This window comes from Camponotus vicinus, unplaced genomic scaffold (genome assembly GCF_025532165.1).
Source record: "Camponotus vicinus isolate PSW18456_S1 unplaced genomic scaffold, iyCamVici1.0 SCAF_12, whole genome shotgun sequence".
Lineage (NCBI taxonomy): Eukaryota > Metazoa > Arthropoda > Insecta > Hymenoptera > Formicidae > Camponotus > Camponotus vicinus.
In genome coordinates this window covers 17,478,374-17,492,947 of record NW_028141948.1, presented here as the reverse complement: position 1 = coordinate 17,492,947, position 14,574 = coordinate 17,478,374, and the positions used below count along the sequence as shown (strand labels likewise).

The 14,574-nt window shown below is 39.0% G+C and overlaps 2 protein-coding genes across 4 annotated transcripts in view; both read left to right on the top strand.

Annotated features, from left to right (window-relative positions):
- Window positions 1-10,062, top strand: part of LOC145963201 (fibroblast growth factor receptor homolog 1) — a 38,996-nt gene extending 28,934 nt beyond the window's left edge. For 2 of the 3 annotated variants that reach the window (XM_083084912.1, XM_083084913.1), the window contains exons 3-11: window positions 5,165-5,515; window positions 6,159-6,548; window positions 7,535-7,722; window positions 7,938-8,070; window positions 8,161-8,652; window positions 8,743-9,241; window positions 9,358-9,498; window positions 9,594-9,699; window positions 9,796-10,062. In XM_083084912.1, the coding sequence (XP_082941038.1) occupies window positions 5,165-5,515; window positions 6,159-6,548; window positions 7,535-7,722; window positions 7,938-8,070; window positions 8,161-8,652; window positions 8,743-9,241; window positions 9,358-9,498; window positions 9,594-9,699; window positions 9,796-9,900 (2,405 nt within the window). In that variant the 3' untranslated portion in view covers window positions 9,901-10,062. Of the gene's footprint in view, window positions 1-5,164; window positions 5,516-6,158; window positions 6,549-6,681; window positions 6,864-7,534; window positions 7,723-7,937; window positions 8,071-8,160; window positions 8,653-8,742; window positions 9,242-9,357; window positions 9,499-9,593; window positions 9,700-9,795 lie in introns of all 3 variants that reach the window. The other variant, XM_083084914.1, reaches the window with a different exon arrangement.
- Window positions 10,063-11,834: 1,772 nt separating this feature from the next.
- On the top strand, window positions 11,835-14,479 carry L(3)73ah (polycomb group ring finger 3-like lethal (3) 73Ah). The gene is made up of 5 exons (XM_083084376.1): window positions 11,835-12,046; window positions 12,240-12,539; window positions 12,627-12,772; window positions 12,851-12,994; window positions 13,074-14,479. Exons 2-5 carry the CDS (start codon window positions 12,263-12,265, stop codon window positions 13,203-13,205), a joined length of 699 nt encoding a protein of 232 aa, XP_082940502.1. The 5' UTR covers window positions 11,835-12,046; window positions 12,240-12,262; the 3' UTR covers window positions 13,206-14,479.
- Window positions 14,480-14,574: the final 95 nt, after the last annotated feature.

The following is a 14,574-nucleotide window of genomic DNA, read 5'->3' as shown; positions in this document are numbered from 1 at the left end:
TTAATTTGTACGTTTGCTGAAATCGTCACGGAGATTGGCGGAGGCAGCCATGCGAAAATATTTTTGGCACGACACTCTTCGGCAGATTCTCGCGCGATAATCCATTCGTGCCGGCCTCGATCTCAATCTCGTCTTTCGAAACGAAGCGATCGTACCTCATCAGTGCTCGGTACTTGTTGAATGTCTCGTCCGCTTGGATGAAAATGCTGAAAGTCGCGAATTAGCCGCGTATTATACAGTATGATAAATGGATCTTGTGTCAATGCTTTGAAATTCAAATATGTTGGATTATCCCCTCGAATCTTTCGCGGTGAATGCGAGAGATAGTTGGCGTAACGCAACGAACGCTCAGGATTGTCGCGTCCGATAACTCTAGCTGCCTTCGCGCTTGCTGACGGTTGAATTACGTATGTCCGTGCGGGCAAAATATTATTTACTTTGTATTCTCGCGATTTTATCCCCGAGCTGCGCGTATGCGAGGAAACGGCGGTTATTTATGAAGCTGTCCGGCATTCGAAGGAAACCGGTCAGACCGCGCCTCCGTTTGCACGGAAACTTTGATAGCGATTTACGAGCGGCACGTGCTCGCGGCGAGACGCATCGAGAGCTTAGTCGGGACCCTTTTAAGAAAACGCACGTTGAAAGATGCCGGGCTGTTATTGAAAGATTATACGTCGCGAAGACGCGGAGCGCGCGTGAAGAAATTAAAAGAGACGAGAAACGAAGAAACGAGCGCGGGATAGAGACGCGATCGCTACAACTCGTTATCCACTAGCCGGAACGAGATAAGGCACTATACAGGGCGATCCTGAAAAACGATCCGTCTATAAAATGACATATTCCTGACACCATTCTAAGACAATTTTTCCTTTACCAAAATTTGATTTGAAGCGTAGTTTTTGAATTATGAGCAAAAATAGTTAGTAAATCACGCGTCGGGTACAGAAGGCAGGCAGGAGCGGCGCGGCGTGCCGCGAGCGCGGGCGCAGCTGACCGCCCGACGGGTGATTATCACCGCATGAGTCGCTAACTATTTTATCTTATAACATAAAATTATGCTTTAAATAAAATTTTGGCAAAGAAGAAAATGTCTTAGAATTACGTCAGAAATACGTGTTGCTTAAAATAACGTTATTTTAATAATGAAAAGTTGTTCCGGATCGCCGGCCGTCCGACGTTGCAATCAGCTGATTGCTACACGCGATGTGTGTATGGCGGAGTGTGTGCGTAAGAGAGAGAGAGAAAGAGAGAGAAAGAGGGAGAGAGGGAGGGTAGGAGGGACAGACATTCATACACACGCACGCACTTTTTTTCTCGCTCTCTTTCTCTCTTTTACGCAACACTCATACACTCTCTCATTCAGTCTCTCACTCACACTCTCTCGATCACTCACTCACTCACTCACCTGCTTACTCACTTGCTCATTCACCTTGTAGCAGCGTAGCGAATCTTCATGCTATGTATTGTTGTATCTGCTGCACGGTTATGATTGCTAGAGATGCGCGACACATTGAAATTTTTTCGATTATTAGTCTCACACTCGATTGACACAATACAGATTACGCGATAACGAGTTTACTGTTTATTCACTCACTATTGATTTATCGATACCAAGAATTACTTTCAAAGAAACGCGAATGCAAACAGCACATGACTCGACGCGAAGCGACGGACCGCGGAGACTGCGCGACCACAAGAGTTATGTTGCCAGAAACGCGACACGCGACATCTAACAAACGACTTGCGCGTGGCGCGTGATTGACGCGAGATAAGACGAACGATCGGCTAAAACCTTCGCATTGCGAATGCGGTAGAAAACATGAAACGTATAATGACATACTTAAAAAATTAATTATTTATTATAAATTATTTATTATAAATTATTTCTCGCGTCAATCACGCGCCACGCGCAAGTCGTTTGTTAGATGTCGCGTGTCGCGTTTCTGGCAACATAACTCTTGTGGTCGCGCAGTCTCCGCGGTCCGTCGCTTCGCGTCGAGTCATGTGCTGTTTGCATTCGCGTTTCTTTGAAAGTAATTTTTGGTATCGATAAATCAATAGTGAGTGAATAAACAGTAAACTCGTTATCGCGTAATCTGTATTGTGTCAATCGAGTGTGAGACTAATAATCGAAAAAATTTCAATGTGTCGCGCATCTCTAGCAATCATAACCGTGCAGCAGATACAACAATACATAGCATGAAGATTCGCTACGCTGCTACAAGGTGAATGAGCAAGTGAGTAAGCAGGTGAGTGAGTGAGTGAGTGATCGAGAGAGTGTGAGTGAGAGACTGAATGAGAGAGTGTATGAGTGTTGCGTAAAAGAGAGAAAGAGAGCGAGAAAAAAAGTGCGTGCGTGTGTATGAATGTCTGTCCCTCCTACCCTCCCTCTCTCCCTCTTTCTCTCTCTCTCTTACGCACACACTCCGCCATACACACATCGCGTGTAGCAATCAGCTGATTGCAACGTCGGACGGCCGGCGATCCGGAACAACTTTTCATTATTAAAATAACGTTATTTTAAGCAACACGTATTTCTGACGTAATTCTAAGACATTTTCTTCTTTACCAAAATTTTATTTAAAGCATAATTTTATGTTATAAGATAAAATAGTTAGCGACTCATGCGGTGATAATCACCCGTCGGGCGGTCAGCTGCGCCCGCGCTCGCGGCACGCCGCGCCGCTCCTGCCTGCCTTCTGTACCCGACGCGTGATTTACTAACTATTTTTGCTCATAATTCAAAAACTACGCTTCAAATCAAATTTTGGTAAAGGAAAAATTGTCTTAGAATGGTGTCAGGAATATGTCATTTTATAGACGGATCGTTTTTCAGGATCGCCCTGTATACGTCAATTTTAGACAGCGAGGTGTGTAAATGTCGCGGGTAAAAATGTGCTCGTTTCAGCCGCGACACGAGTAAATAAACGACCGCTGACGTTGACAAACCAGGGTTTTCCGTCGACGTTAATAGCTAATGGTTCTGTACGAGGCGAATTCGATATCGAAATTAAAATTAAATGAATTATCTTGAAATATTTTTTCAAAAATACTTTATGCAACTTTAGAAAATAAATCTTATTTAAAATCAAAGACTTTTGGTATGTTGAGAAATTAATTTATTCTCTTCTCAGTGTGCGAACTCTTTATTTACTCTGTTAGCGATAATACTTCAGTGACGCGGTAAACGCCGAGATTCTCGCCGAGGAATTTGTTTGAAAGAATCACGAGCGCGATATTTTTTTAGCAATTCTTTTACGCGGGGTATAAAAAGTACATATCTGTTTGCGTTCACCGCGCGCCAGAAATCTGTGCAAACATCTGCACCAGAGTTCGTATCGCGATCGAAAGCTCACGGCGAGAGATCGCCGAAGGCAGAAAGCGAGGAGAACAAAACACCGGCAGAAGTGGTGCGAAGCTCTCGAAACGTTTAAGGCTATTCCTGGCGTCTGGCTCGAGGCAGATGGCTCGGGCTCGGGCTCGGGCTCGACGTCAAATGCTATTGACACGAGAGAAATCGATCCCTGGTTTTAGACTATCGATTCCTGCTATCGAACTCGTATCTGGTTTAAATCGAGCGCTGTCACTTCCACGATTCGATTTTTACGCAAACGATTTAAAAATATACACAGGAATCACGTAGAAATCACAAATTTTATTTTAAGCTTAACCGAAATTTCGATGAGAGAATTTGTTTGAAAAATCAAAAAATATATCACAAAGCTGATATATATCTCGTAGATCGAGAAGACACATTTGTATCGAATTTTGTGCATCGGATCGCAGCCGCCGATCCGTGCCACGTGCCTCGCATCTGTTACTGTCTCCCTGAAAAAGAGCGAAGCAGACTCGGCCACGACGACGAGCGACAATAAACTCGATGATCGATTTCCGTCGAGGGCTCTCGCGAGGCACAACGACTCGCTTGTACGCGGAGCATGGCTTTGGCGAGGATGTTTAAAGATCCGCTAGAAGAAAGCTCGCGAACTTGAATCTCTCGATTGAATTAAATCTCTGCTCTCTTCTTCGCGTGCCTCGAGTAGATCGCAGGAAGTCTGTTGGAAGGAATATCTGTTGTGAAGAGAAGGAAGGAAAAAGAGAGAGAAGGGATAGATTGATTATTATTATAGGATAAGAGAGAAATGGGCACAAATCTTGCTAACTAAACGTTTTATCGATTAAAAAAAATGCGTTTTTTATTAACTAAAATTTCGGAATCACTCGCAGAGTTATCGAGCGCGACACTCTTGTGCTCGGATGAAGACGCGCTTCGTAGTACTATTAGTGATCGTAATCATAGGGCGATTCACAGAGGAGGGAGCGACGGCGAGGGGTCACGGGGGATGGCTCTAAATTTAGTTCCCGACGCATTCTGGGGACGGAGGGGCAAAAAGATTCCAGATGGAACGTCGGAAGGGACAGTGTGTCGCGATTCACTTCTGGCTGTCTGCCAAATGGCGATACTCCGGCCGGTCAGCCTCATGAATGAGCCGGGCAGGAAAATGAGTTTCCTTGATCAAGCTAGCCGGAATATCGCGATGGTAGACCCGACCGACGCGAGCCAAGCATCGTCTCGTCTCGTCGTTTTGCACTCGTCAGACTCGCAAATACATTTCTCTCCGACTTCCGCGAGCTCTCGCGGCGACGATTATTATAGATCGTCGCGTCTCGACGATGCAAAAATCGATACGAAGCGACGGGAAGCCAACGTTTGTTAATTACAGAGAATTAGAGACGCTAATTAATTTAATTTATTTTATTTCATTCATTTTATTTAATTTAATTTATTTCATTCATCCAGCGACCAATTTATAATATTTTGTTTCGAACGAACGCGAATTATTTCACGCGAAAAGTCAGAAGAGGCAAGAATCGCTCGGCATCTACCATGATCGATCCGACATCGTTGAATCAGCATACAACTATAATCCAGGGCGGAAATTACGAATCTAATTATTTGCCTCGCGGAAGTCGTGTCTGAAGAAAAGCAGAATAATCTCGGTGATAAAAATCCGCATACTCTTCGCCTCGTTATTAGCATCGTATTGCATCGCGTTGCATCGCGTGCAATATATCCGACGGATAGATTGGATGCATATTTGCTATCGTCACACACATACATATATTCGCACGCATAATAGAATGCATATTATTTACGTTGCAGATGCAATTAATGCCGATGTAGGGATGCCCGTGGGTGAGAAGCTTTTGCTACGTTGCCAGCGAAATCCCGGCGTCAAGATAGAATGGTATAAGGACGATGAAGCGTTGCGGTCTACCACGAGGATGCGCGTGACGAAGCAATCTGTCAAGTTCAAATACGTCGACGTGGACGACGCGGGCGTCTACGGTTGTAGACTGGAGTCGAACGAGACCGTCGAGTGGAGAAACGTGACCGTTCGTATCGAGACTCTGCAAAACGACGGTTTTCAGGACGAGCCTGAAGAAACCAGCGGTGTGATGAGTATACTCAGACCGGAAGAGGAGAGCAATGATCTCGAGATTGAAACCAGAAGTAAGTTTAGTTCTTTTGCGAAAATCGATATCATACTATTAAATAACACAAGATTTGTTCGCTATATTCCTGGTTAGATGGATTACTATTTTTCCAATTAGAAAAACTTTTAAATCGGAAAATGGAAATGAGCGTGTTTTTCAACTTTTTTAAACATCTTCGATATCTATTAAATCTATCTAATATTCTTTATGTATTAATATAAACTTTTTTTATCTGTAAGAAGGAAAAAACATTATGTACACACAGACAATGAATATAAAAGACATGATATGCGATTTATGTGGATTGTATGAGATGTGGAAAAAAGACAAATCGTGTTTTGACAATTGAATTTAAGACGATTTTTAAGAAAGAAAACAAACTAAAATTTGGAAATCAAATTTATAAATAATTGTTTTTAAATATATAAATAATGAATTTCGATTAAAAGACAAATTATTACTTATAGCCAAATGAATTATTAAAATATAAACTTATTCAAAATATTTCCAAGCCTTACATTCATCTATTTTATTAATCGCTGAAATAGTTGTTGTATTCAAAGTTCTCTACGTTGAGGAGTCTTCCGTTAATTATTTCATTCATATTTTCTCGATATTTTATTTGACATTGTAACGTATATGTGTAATTTTCTCCGTAGACTTGCCTGAAACGCGATCGTTGCATCTGGACAGCGACAAGATGGACACGGATCTCGATGAAAAGGGCGAAAGCGATGTGGAGGGCGAGCACAACAATACGGTACCGGAGAGTCCGCCAGTTTTCAACAAGACCGACGAGATGCACGCGTCGGTGGTGAAGCCCGCCGGCAGTACGATGCGATTGAGATGTCCGAGCACTGGCAATCCTAGGCCAAACATCACGTGGCTGAAGAACAATGAAGAGCCGAGACGAGATCTTGGTACTGCGATCAGGACCAAGTGGACTTTGAGGTTGGAGGATCTCGTTACCAAGGACAGCGGGAATTATACGTGTATTGTATGCAATCATCTCGGATGCATCAACCATACCTTCAAAGTCGACATAATCGGTGAGTTTGAGATGCCTATATCCTCTCTACTTTCTATGCGAAGCGCGGACAAGCGTGCCTGCAGCGCGATCTTGAACCGCTTATTACGTAAACGCTTGAATCGAACGCTGAGAGTCTGCTAACGATACCGCAGAGCGTTTCCCGCATAAGCCGTACATCAACGAGGACTTTCCGAAGAACGTGACCGCTCTGGTCAACAGTACTGTGACCTTCAGATGTCCCATTGTTTCCGATCTCGAACCATATATACAATGGGTTAAGGTCGCCGAGTATCCGGGTGATCAAGAAGATTCGCCCAAAGGGCCTCTGCTACAGGTACAACCGCCATTTAATGCGGTGATGGTAGAGGGTCCTGGTTTCCTTTGTATCGCGTCTTATTTTAATTTTTCTTCAAGACTTAGTTTGTTCGACGTAATATCGTCATACTAACTGTTAATGGTGTAGGGTCGACTAACTGTCTATCCTTTGAAAAACTCTAAATATGTCAATTTAGAAAATATTTCCAGGTTTGATACAAGGAAAATTCTCCACTCTAATAAAAAACAAATTTAATTACTTTTTTTACAGCACATATTGTCTAGGAAAGATCTACTTTGTTATAGTTATATGGTTATGGATCTTTTTATTCCTTTGTCTGTCATATATGTTTTGTATGTAAAAATAAAAGAAAAATTACATGTATTTATAAATTGCACAATAGCTATAAAATAGAAAAATGTGTATTATATATAGTGTTTATTTTAAACAGGCTTGGTTTACAAAGGTTTATCTACTCTCTATGGTATTACTCTTATATATTATATTCTGTACATCAAAAATTTTTTCTTACTCTACACGTTTCCTTATACTTGCTTATGTATATCTATGTAAAACATGAGGCAAATTGGGACGCACACAGTCGAGTCTTTATATGTATATTTTTTCATCCTTCTCTACGTGTACATCTAACTCGTTAAAATGGTGGTTGGGTTTCTTTTTCTCTATAGAAACAGTACCGCATCGACCGATTCTGACGAGGCCTCCACGAAACAGCACAGTACTTGTTGGAAGCAATGTTAGTATGATCTGCCAAGTGCTCTCCGATGCCCATCGTCATCTCGAATGGTATCATGGTTGCCATACCTCTCTCGACACCGTCAACAAGACCAATCAAAGCTTACGGGTGGAGGTCAAGGTGGGCGCAGCTTGCATGCAAACTTGCCGTTTTCGATCGTTCTTTCTCGACTTTCGTTTCTGATGGCTTCCAATTTCCGTAACTGTCAATACATGGTTCTAGGCTTTCTAATGTTTACTAAAAAGAAAATTTACGGATTTATGTTACATGTGTGTAAATATTGTTGACGCATGTTTGGTCTCAAAAGCGCGATTAACAACAAAATTTCGATGCAGGCTGGGGAGACGGAGAATCCAGAGGAACTAAAACTTTACAATGTTACCGAAAAAGATGAAGGATGGTACACGTGTATCGCCCAAAATACTTTAGGGGAAACATTTAGCAGCGCTTATCTACGTGTCGTCAAAAGTGAGTAATCCAATTTTGTTATTTAAATTATTTAATATTTATATTGGAACGATAAATTATATCTACAATGACCCTGTAAAATTTATTCAGCGTTGGACGAGCAAAGAGTACCATTAGCCGCGAGACCGCAGATCCTCGTGAATGTTTTGGCGGCTATTCTGTGCTTGTTCTTTGCCCTGGGGGTCATCGTAGTGATATATATCTTTCATCGATTGAAACGCGAGAAGATGAAAAAGCTACTCGCGATAGAAACGGCGCGCGCGGCAGTCGTGACGCAATGGACGAAGAAGGTGATTGTAGAGAAGCAGAAACTGGTGAACGCGCAGAATGCGATCGAGGAGGAATTGCTGATGCCGGTAGTGAAGATCGAGAAGCAAAAATCCACTGTCATTGCTGAAGACAGCAGCAGCGACAATGTGTCCGAATACGAACTACCATTAGATAGCGCGTGGGAATTGTCGAGAGAATATTTCACGCTGGGAAGCACTCTCGGCGAAGGAGCCTTTGGCAAAGTTGTCAGAGCCGAAACGAATACTGGCAAGTCCGGAATACCTAGCGTTGTAGCGGTAAAAATGTTGAAAGGTAAGCAAATTTTAACGTAATTAATTTTTTTATTTTTATATGTTTATTTATTTATTTCATTTATTTATTTATTTATTTTTATACATATAGAGGGTCATACAGATACTGAGATGATGGATTTAGTCTCTGAAATGGAAATGATGAAGATGATTGGCAAGCACGTAAACATCATTAATTTGCTGGGTGCCTGTACTCAAAACGGTCCTCTCTATGTTGTGGTGGAGTTCGCCCCGCATGGCAATCTGCGAGACTTCCTGCGGGATCACAGACCCACTTCGGGATATGAACCGACTATCGGACAGGAGTCGAAGGAGCGAAAGACCCTCACGCAAAAGGATTTGGTTTCGTTTGCTTATCAAGTGGCGCGCGGAATGGAGTACCTAGCTAGTAGGAGATGTATACACAGGGACTTGGCTGCCAGGAATGTTCTCGTCAGCGACGAATACGTATTGAAGATCGCTGATTTCGGTCTTGCTAGAGACATTCACTGCCACGACTATTACAGGAAGACAACGGACGGACGATTGCCAGTGAAATGGATGGCACCAGAGGCCCTATTTCATCGTGTTTATACCACTCAGTCCGACGTGTAAGTATCCGGCACAATAATAATTCTTTTATCTTTGATCGAAGATTCTATTTAATTATTTTAATTATTTTAATATTTTCACTTTTTAATATTTCTTATTGTAATTTCACTCGTAGATGGTCGTACGGAATTCTGCTGTGGGAGATCATGACCCTGGGTGGTACACCTTATCCATCCGTACCGTCGGTCGAGAAACTATTCCAATTACTTCGAACTGGTCATCGAATGGAAAAACCGCCTTGCTGTTCGATCGAAATGTAAGACGCACCTTCTACATGTGATCCTGATTTTATAATACAATCGATATGTATGATTCAATTCTGAGAATTTACTCTTCGATACGTTACTATAGATATATGCTCATGAGAGATTGTTGGAGTTATCAGCCAAGCGAAAGGCCGACATTTGTCGAATTAGTCGAGGATCTCGATAGAATATTAACGATAACAGCGAACGAGGTAAGTAATAATGTCCACATGATTTGCATGTCTATAAATAAGTATTAGTTTTTTTACAGTAGTAATAATAAATTGCATACATATCTTTGACATCAGGAATATCTGGATCTCGGTCTGCCTCAGCTGGACACACCTCCATCTAGCCAAGAGTCCAGCGATGTGGAAGAGGATGGTGAAGAAAAATTTCCATATCTGTTGTGAATTGTATATTTACTACAAAGACTGTCTACTCGCTTAGACATTGTTTACTTAGACAGGAAGTAATCTAAATGATTCGCGAATGTAACCGAATAAAGTAGCAGCGAGTAATTCAAATGAATGTGACAATGGAAATAAAGAGACGAGAAGAGTGTCAACATGAAAGATTATTATATGTGAAGGATTATCGACTGAAGTAAGTGAATACGCCAAATAATATAAATCAGTATTGATCTGTGTATCTGTACGCAGAGTTAAAGGAAAGCGCGAAACGATAGCGTACATCAACAGTGTCAATATACATATACATGAGATTGGACATCGTATATTTACTATTTTTCTATGGGGATCGATAAATGCTATTAGGATTAAAAAGAAACAATATCGAGAGCGAAAACTGAAAGGAGACTATCTTTTAAGCGTCAATGCAAAACAAATTTGTATTTGTATAAAAATCGCCTATATCTATTCTATAGATCCTATATTTATATCTATAGATTTATAGATATTATTGTGCCATGTGAATCAGTGCCTTACAAGATTGTTGTCGGACATACAAAAGACAAGAGATAATTTATCGTGACAGGACTACATATATGTGGTCCCATATACGATATCATATTCAAAGTCTATATTACAAAAATCCATAAAATAGATATCAAATGTGGGCATGATGTGTTTTTTGTAACTAGTCAACTGTGGATACTGTACGTTTTTCTGTATCATAGTAGTTGTTAGATCTTTAGTGTTTTTACATGACTAGTTTTAGTGGATAATGATCGTGGATTTTATATCGCGAGCAACGTGTTCTGTGACAATTTTGTAAAAAAATAATCAGTCTAAAGACGTGCACATAAAAGGCGAAACCTGAGAGGAAACAAGCAATAAAAGTTTTATATCGAAAAAATGCATCGTTTTGGGAAAAGAATCCAAAGTATTGCCGTAAGCCTTAGAGTCGTATCGATCGCTTGTCCGTATCGATTGGCGATAATGTGTATAAATAGGAAAGGTGCTTAGCGATAGATAATTTATTTTTCGTATATCTCCAAGTATATGTATGATATAAATATATATATATATATATATATATATATATATATATATACATACATATATAAATATATATATCTTCATAGGATCTTTTTTTACATAATTTTAAGATACATCTCTTAAGAGTGATCTTTTTTGTAAAAAGTGACAATAACGAATTTATGCAATAAAAACAAAAAGTAGTTTTAATTCGCGGATTGTATATATCGTTTATTTAGCGTTTATTTAAATAAACATTATCTGTTATCCAGTATCTAAAGGTAGAATTAGCATTTACCTAGAGTATATGTATGTGTATAGATCGTGCAAAGGAGATCCACATAAATATGACTTTTGTTTCCAATAAATCGATCAATCTGTACCCAATAAAATAATATTGCGCTTTCCAAATTTCTCTAGTAAAAAATTCATATAATTTATGTTTTTCAAAAATTCATAGTGTTTTTCAAAATATCAAATTTATTTCTGCATTTACATATAGATGAGACTAAAATCCTATCTATTGAAAGATATTTAAATGACTTGAACTAATGAAGAAAAAAAATAGCTTATAACAAGTTATTTATATAATTCTGATAAAAAATATCCCATTTTTTTTTTTTTTTAAATATAGGACTATGTAACAATGGAAGAACTATAAATAAGTATAGAATCTATAATTTGTCATCTAAATAGAAAACTATTAATTTTTTCAACTTTTACATCTTATATCTTTGAAAACGCAGTTTATAAAAGGAGTCGTATAGCACCTCCTTTTATTCAACACTGATGAGAGCGCATAAAGCCGCGCATGCGCATCTACCCACATAGAGCTGCGCATGCGCGTGTATCCATATAGAGATCCACTGATTCGCGTTCTTGTCGGACAGCGCTGCGATCAGTCAGTTTCTGTCAGTTTCAGTCCGTTTTGTTGTCGTATATGAGTCACGTTTGTACACTAAGTTGTTTTTAAACCAAATTTTTAGTGAAATTTTTATTTCCACAAGTGATTTATCCGAAAATCGAGATGCTACGGGATACACGGAACATCTTCCACGCGAAACTTTGTGACAAATAAGCTAGAGCACAAGACCACTGTGTAATCACGCTCGAGATTGAGGTTAGAATCCAATAACCCACTTTCTGATCGCTAGTACGCTGAATCATATTCACACGCTTCTCGGAATGAATCGGGAGCAGCAATAAATTAATAATCATTTCGATTTTTTTCGCTTTACTCATTCGTTTTGACAATATTTGACATTCTTGTCGATGTCTGTGATGCGGCCTTATTGGTAAAATTATTGTTTTAGATTATAAAATCTCTCTCTATTAAATGGTGATTATCGGTGCCATGGAGAGAAGGATAAAACTAAAAACCTTAAACAGTCACATAACATGCAAAATATGTCGTGGGTATTTGATAGATGCTACCACTGTCACAGAATGTTTACATACATTCTGCAAGAGTTGTTTGGTAAAGCATCTAGAAGAGAAACATACCTGTCCAACTTGTCAAATTGTCATACATCAGTCACATCCACTTCAGTATATCAGCTTTGACAGAACTATGCAAGATATCGTCTATAAATTAGTTCCTGATCTTCAAGAAAGTACGAATCTTATTTTAAATTCCAACTCGCCCACGTGTAAGAAGTACATTTCTTTCTAGATATTAATAGAAAATCTTTCTTTTTTAGATGAAATCAAAAGGGAAAGAGAATTTTACAGAGCCAGAGGTTTAGCTTGTCCCAAAGATATATTACCCAATGCTGGCGAAGTCGAAGAAGAAAGGGCTAATGCGGATGCCCATGCAGAATCGGATTATCATCGTACCGATGAACAGGTTTTTACAACATTGATATACATGTTTATGTAAATAGAATATTTGATTAAAACTTGTATTAATTTGTCAAAATTTTAGGTTAACGTATGTTTGGAATGTATGAATGCTAGTTTAAAGACCCTGAAAAGAAGATTTATCAGATGTTCGGCTCAGGCTACAATCACACATATGAAAAAGTTTATCGCTAAAAAGGTTTTGAGCGGTATGGAAAAATATAGAGATGTAAGTATATTTGATAGATATTGTAGGAGAATGCATTATTATTATTTTCATTAATTTGTCTGTATTTTGTATTTGATAGATCGATATTTTGTGCAATAACGAGTTATTAGGTAAGGATCATACATTGAAGTTTGTTTATGTGACAAGATGGAGGTTCCGGGACCCACCTTTAAGATTACAATACAGATCGCACATAGATATGCAAGATTAGTCTTTCTACATTCAAAACGTACAAAAAAAGGATAACGCAAAATCTGCTCCTACATTTGTACAATTTTCTAGTTATATTTCCATCTTAACTATCGTAATATTTATTTCTACATTTATCTGCCAAGCGTTTGTGCCGAGTTTTAATCAGACAATTTAGATTATGCGAAGCAAAATGATATCGATTTTGAGATGTATTATTTGATATCAATAGCGGCATTCCGTTATAAATATCGGCACATTGAGAAATATGAATACTATTATTAATAATCGAAGATTGTTTTTATCATATCGTCAATCTTTATTATACCAATTTACGAGTTACTTGTAGCTTAAAATCTCCATTTATTCTTAGAGCGCAAGATTCTTAACACGATGTTTGATAATGTTTAAGTGTGGCACATAAAGGGAACATTGTGACATCTTAAGAGAAAAGAGAATCCGTATTTCTGATACGCGGTGATACGCACAAAAGTCTCTTTGTAAATATTTAACTACCACCGCATTGCGTATGGATTCTGGGCCTTCAGTTTCGGCGAACGTGCCCGCAATCTTTTCTCCTAAAATGCCAAAAAAAACTTTTTGCATTTTACGATGAAATAAAACACAGATCCTCATTTTGTGAAAAGGTACATTTGTTTTCTATGTACGCATATCCATTTGTGCATATAGAATATTTTTGACAATTTGAAGACATAACATGTTGCGCAAGCTTTGTACTAGGTAAAAGAAAAAATCGGGTCTGAATATTCGGACCTTTTTAACTTTGTATGTTTATGCGCCGTACATATTCTAATCGCGTCTCGAGTTTCTCTCAACACCGATTTGCGATTGAAAGAAAAAAAGAGGGAAAGAAGTAATATTCGATGGCAATATATTTTTTAGAAATTCGTCATTGATAACATTGTGTTGAACGGAATGCGTGACGCTCATCGCTTGTAGTAAATAATGTTGTTTCATCCGACATTGTATTAACCTTTAGAAATCGAGAAATCGAGATTTTTCAGCTCAATTCAATTAGCTAAGATTGGTCTCAGTTTCTTTAGATTCCTAGAATATCGCTTTGGCATACGTTTGAAAATTCAGTCTGGGAAGATTGTCAAAAATCTCGTCCGATTTCTAAAGGTTGAAAAAAAAATATGTGATTGTATATAAATATTAGAGAAAATCGCACAGTTTGCCGAGTAGCGGCATCGCAAGAATACTAGAGCTTGTACATTGTACACTGTGTATATGTGCGCATCTCTAAATTATTAAATAAATATGTTTTGTACAGTATTTCTGGAGCGGTACGTATTGATCATAGCGTGTCGATTCATTGGAAATTTATAAAAAAAAAAAGATGTTTTGATTGCGAAGATGTAATATAATAC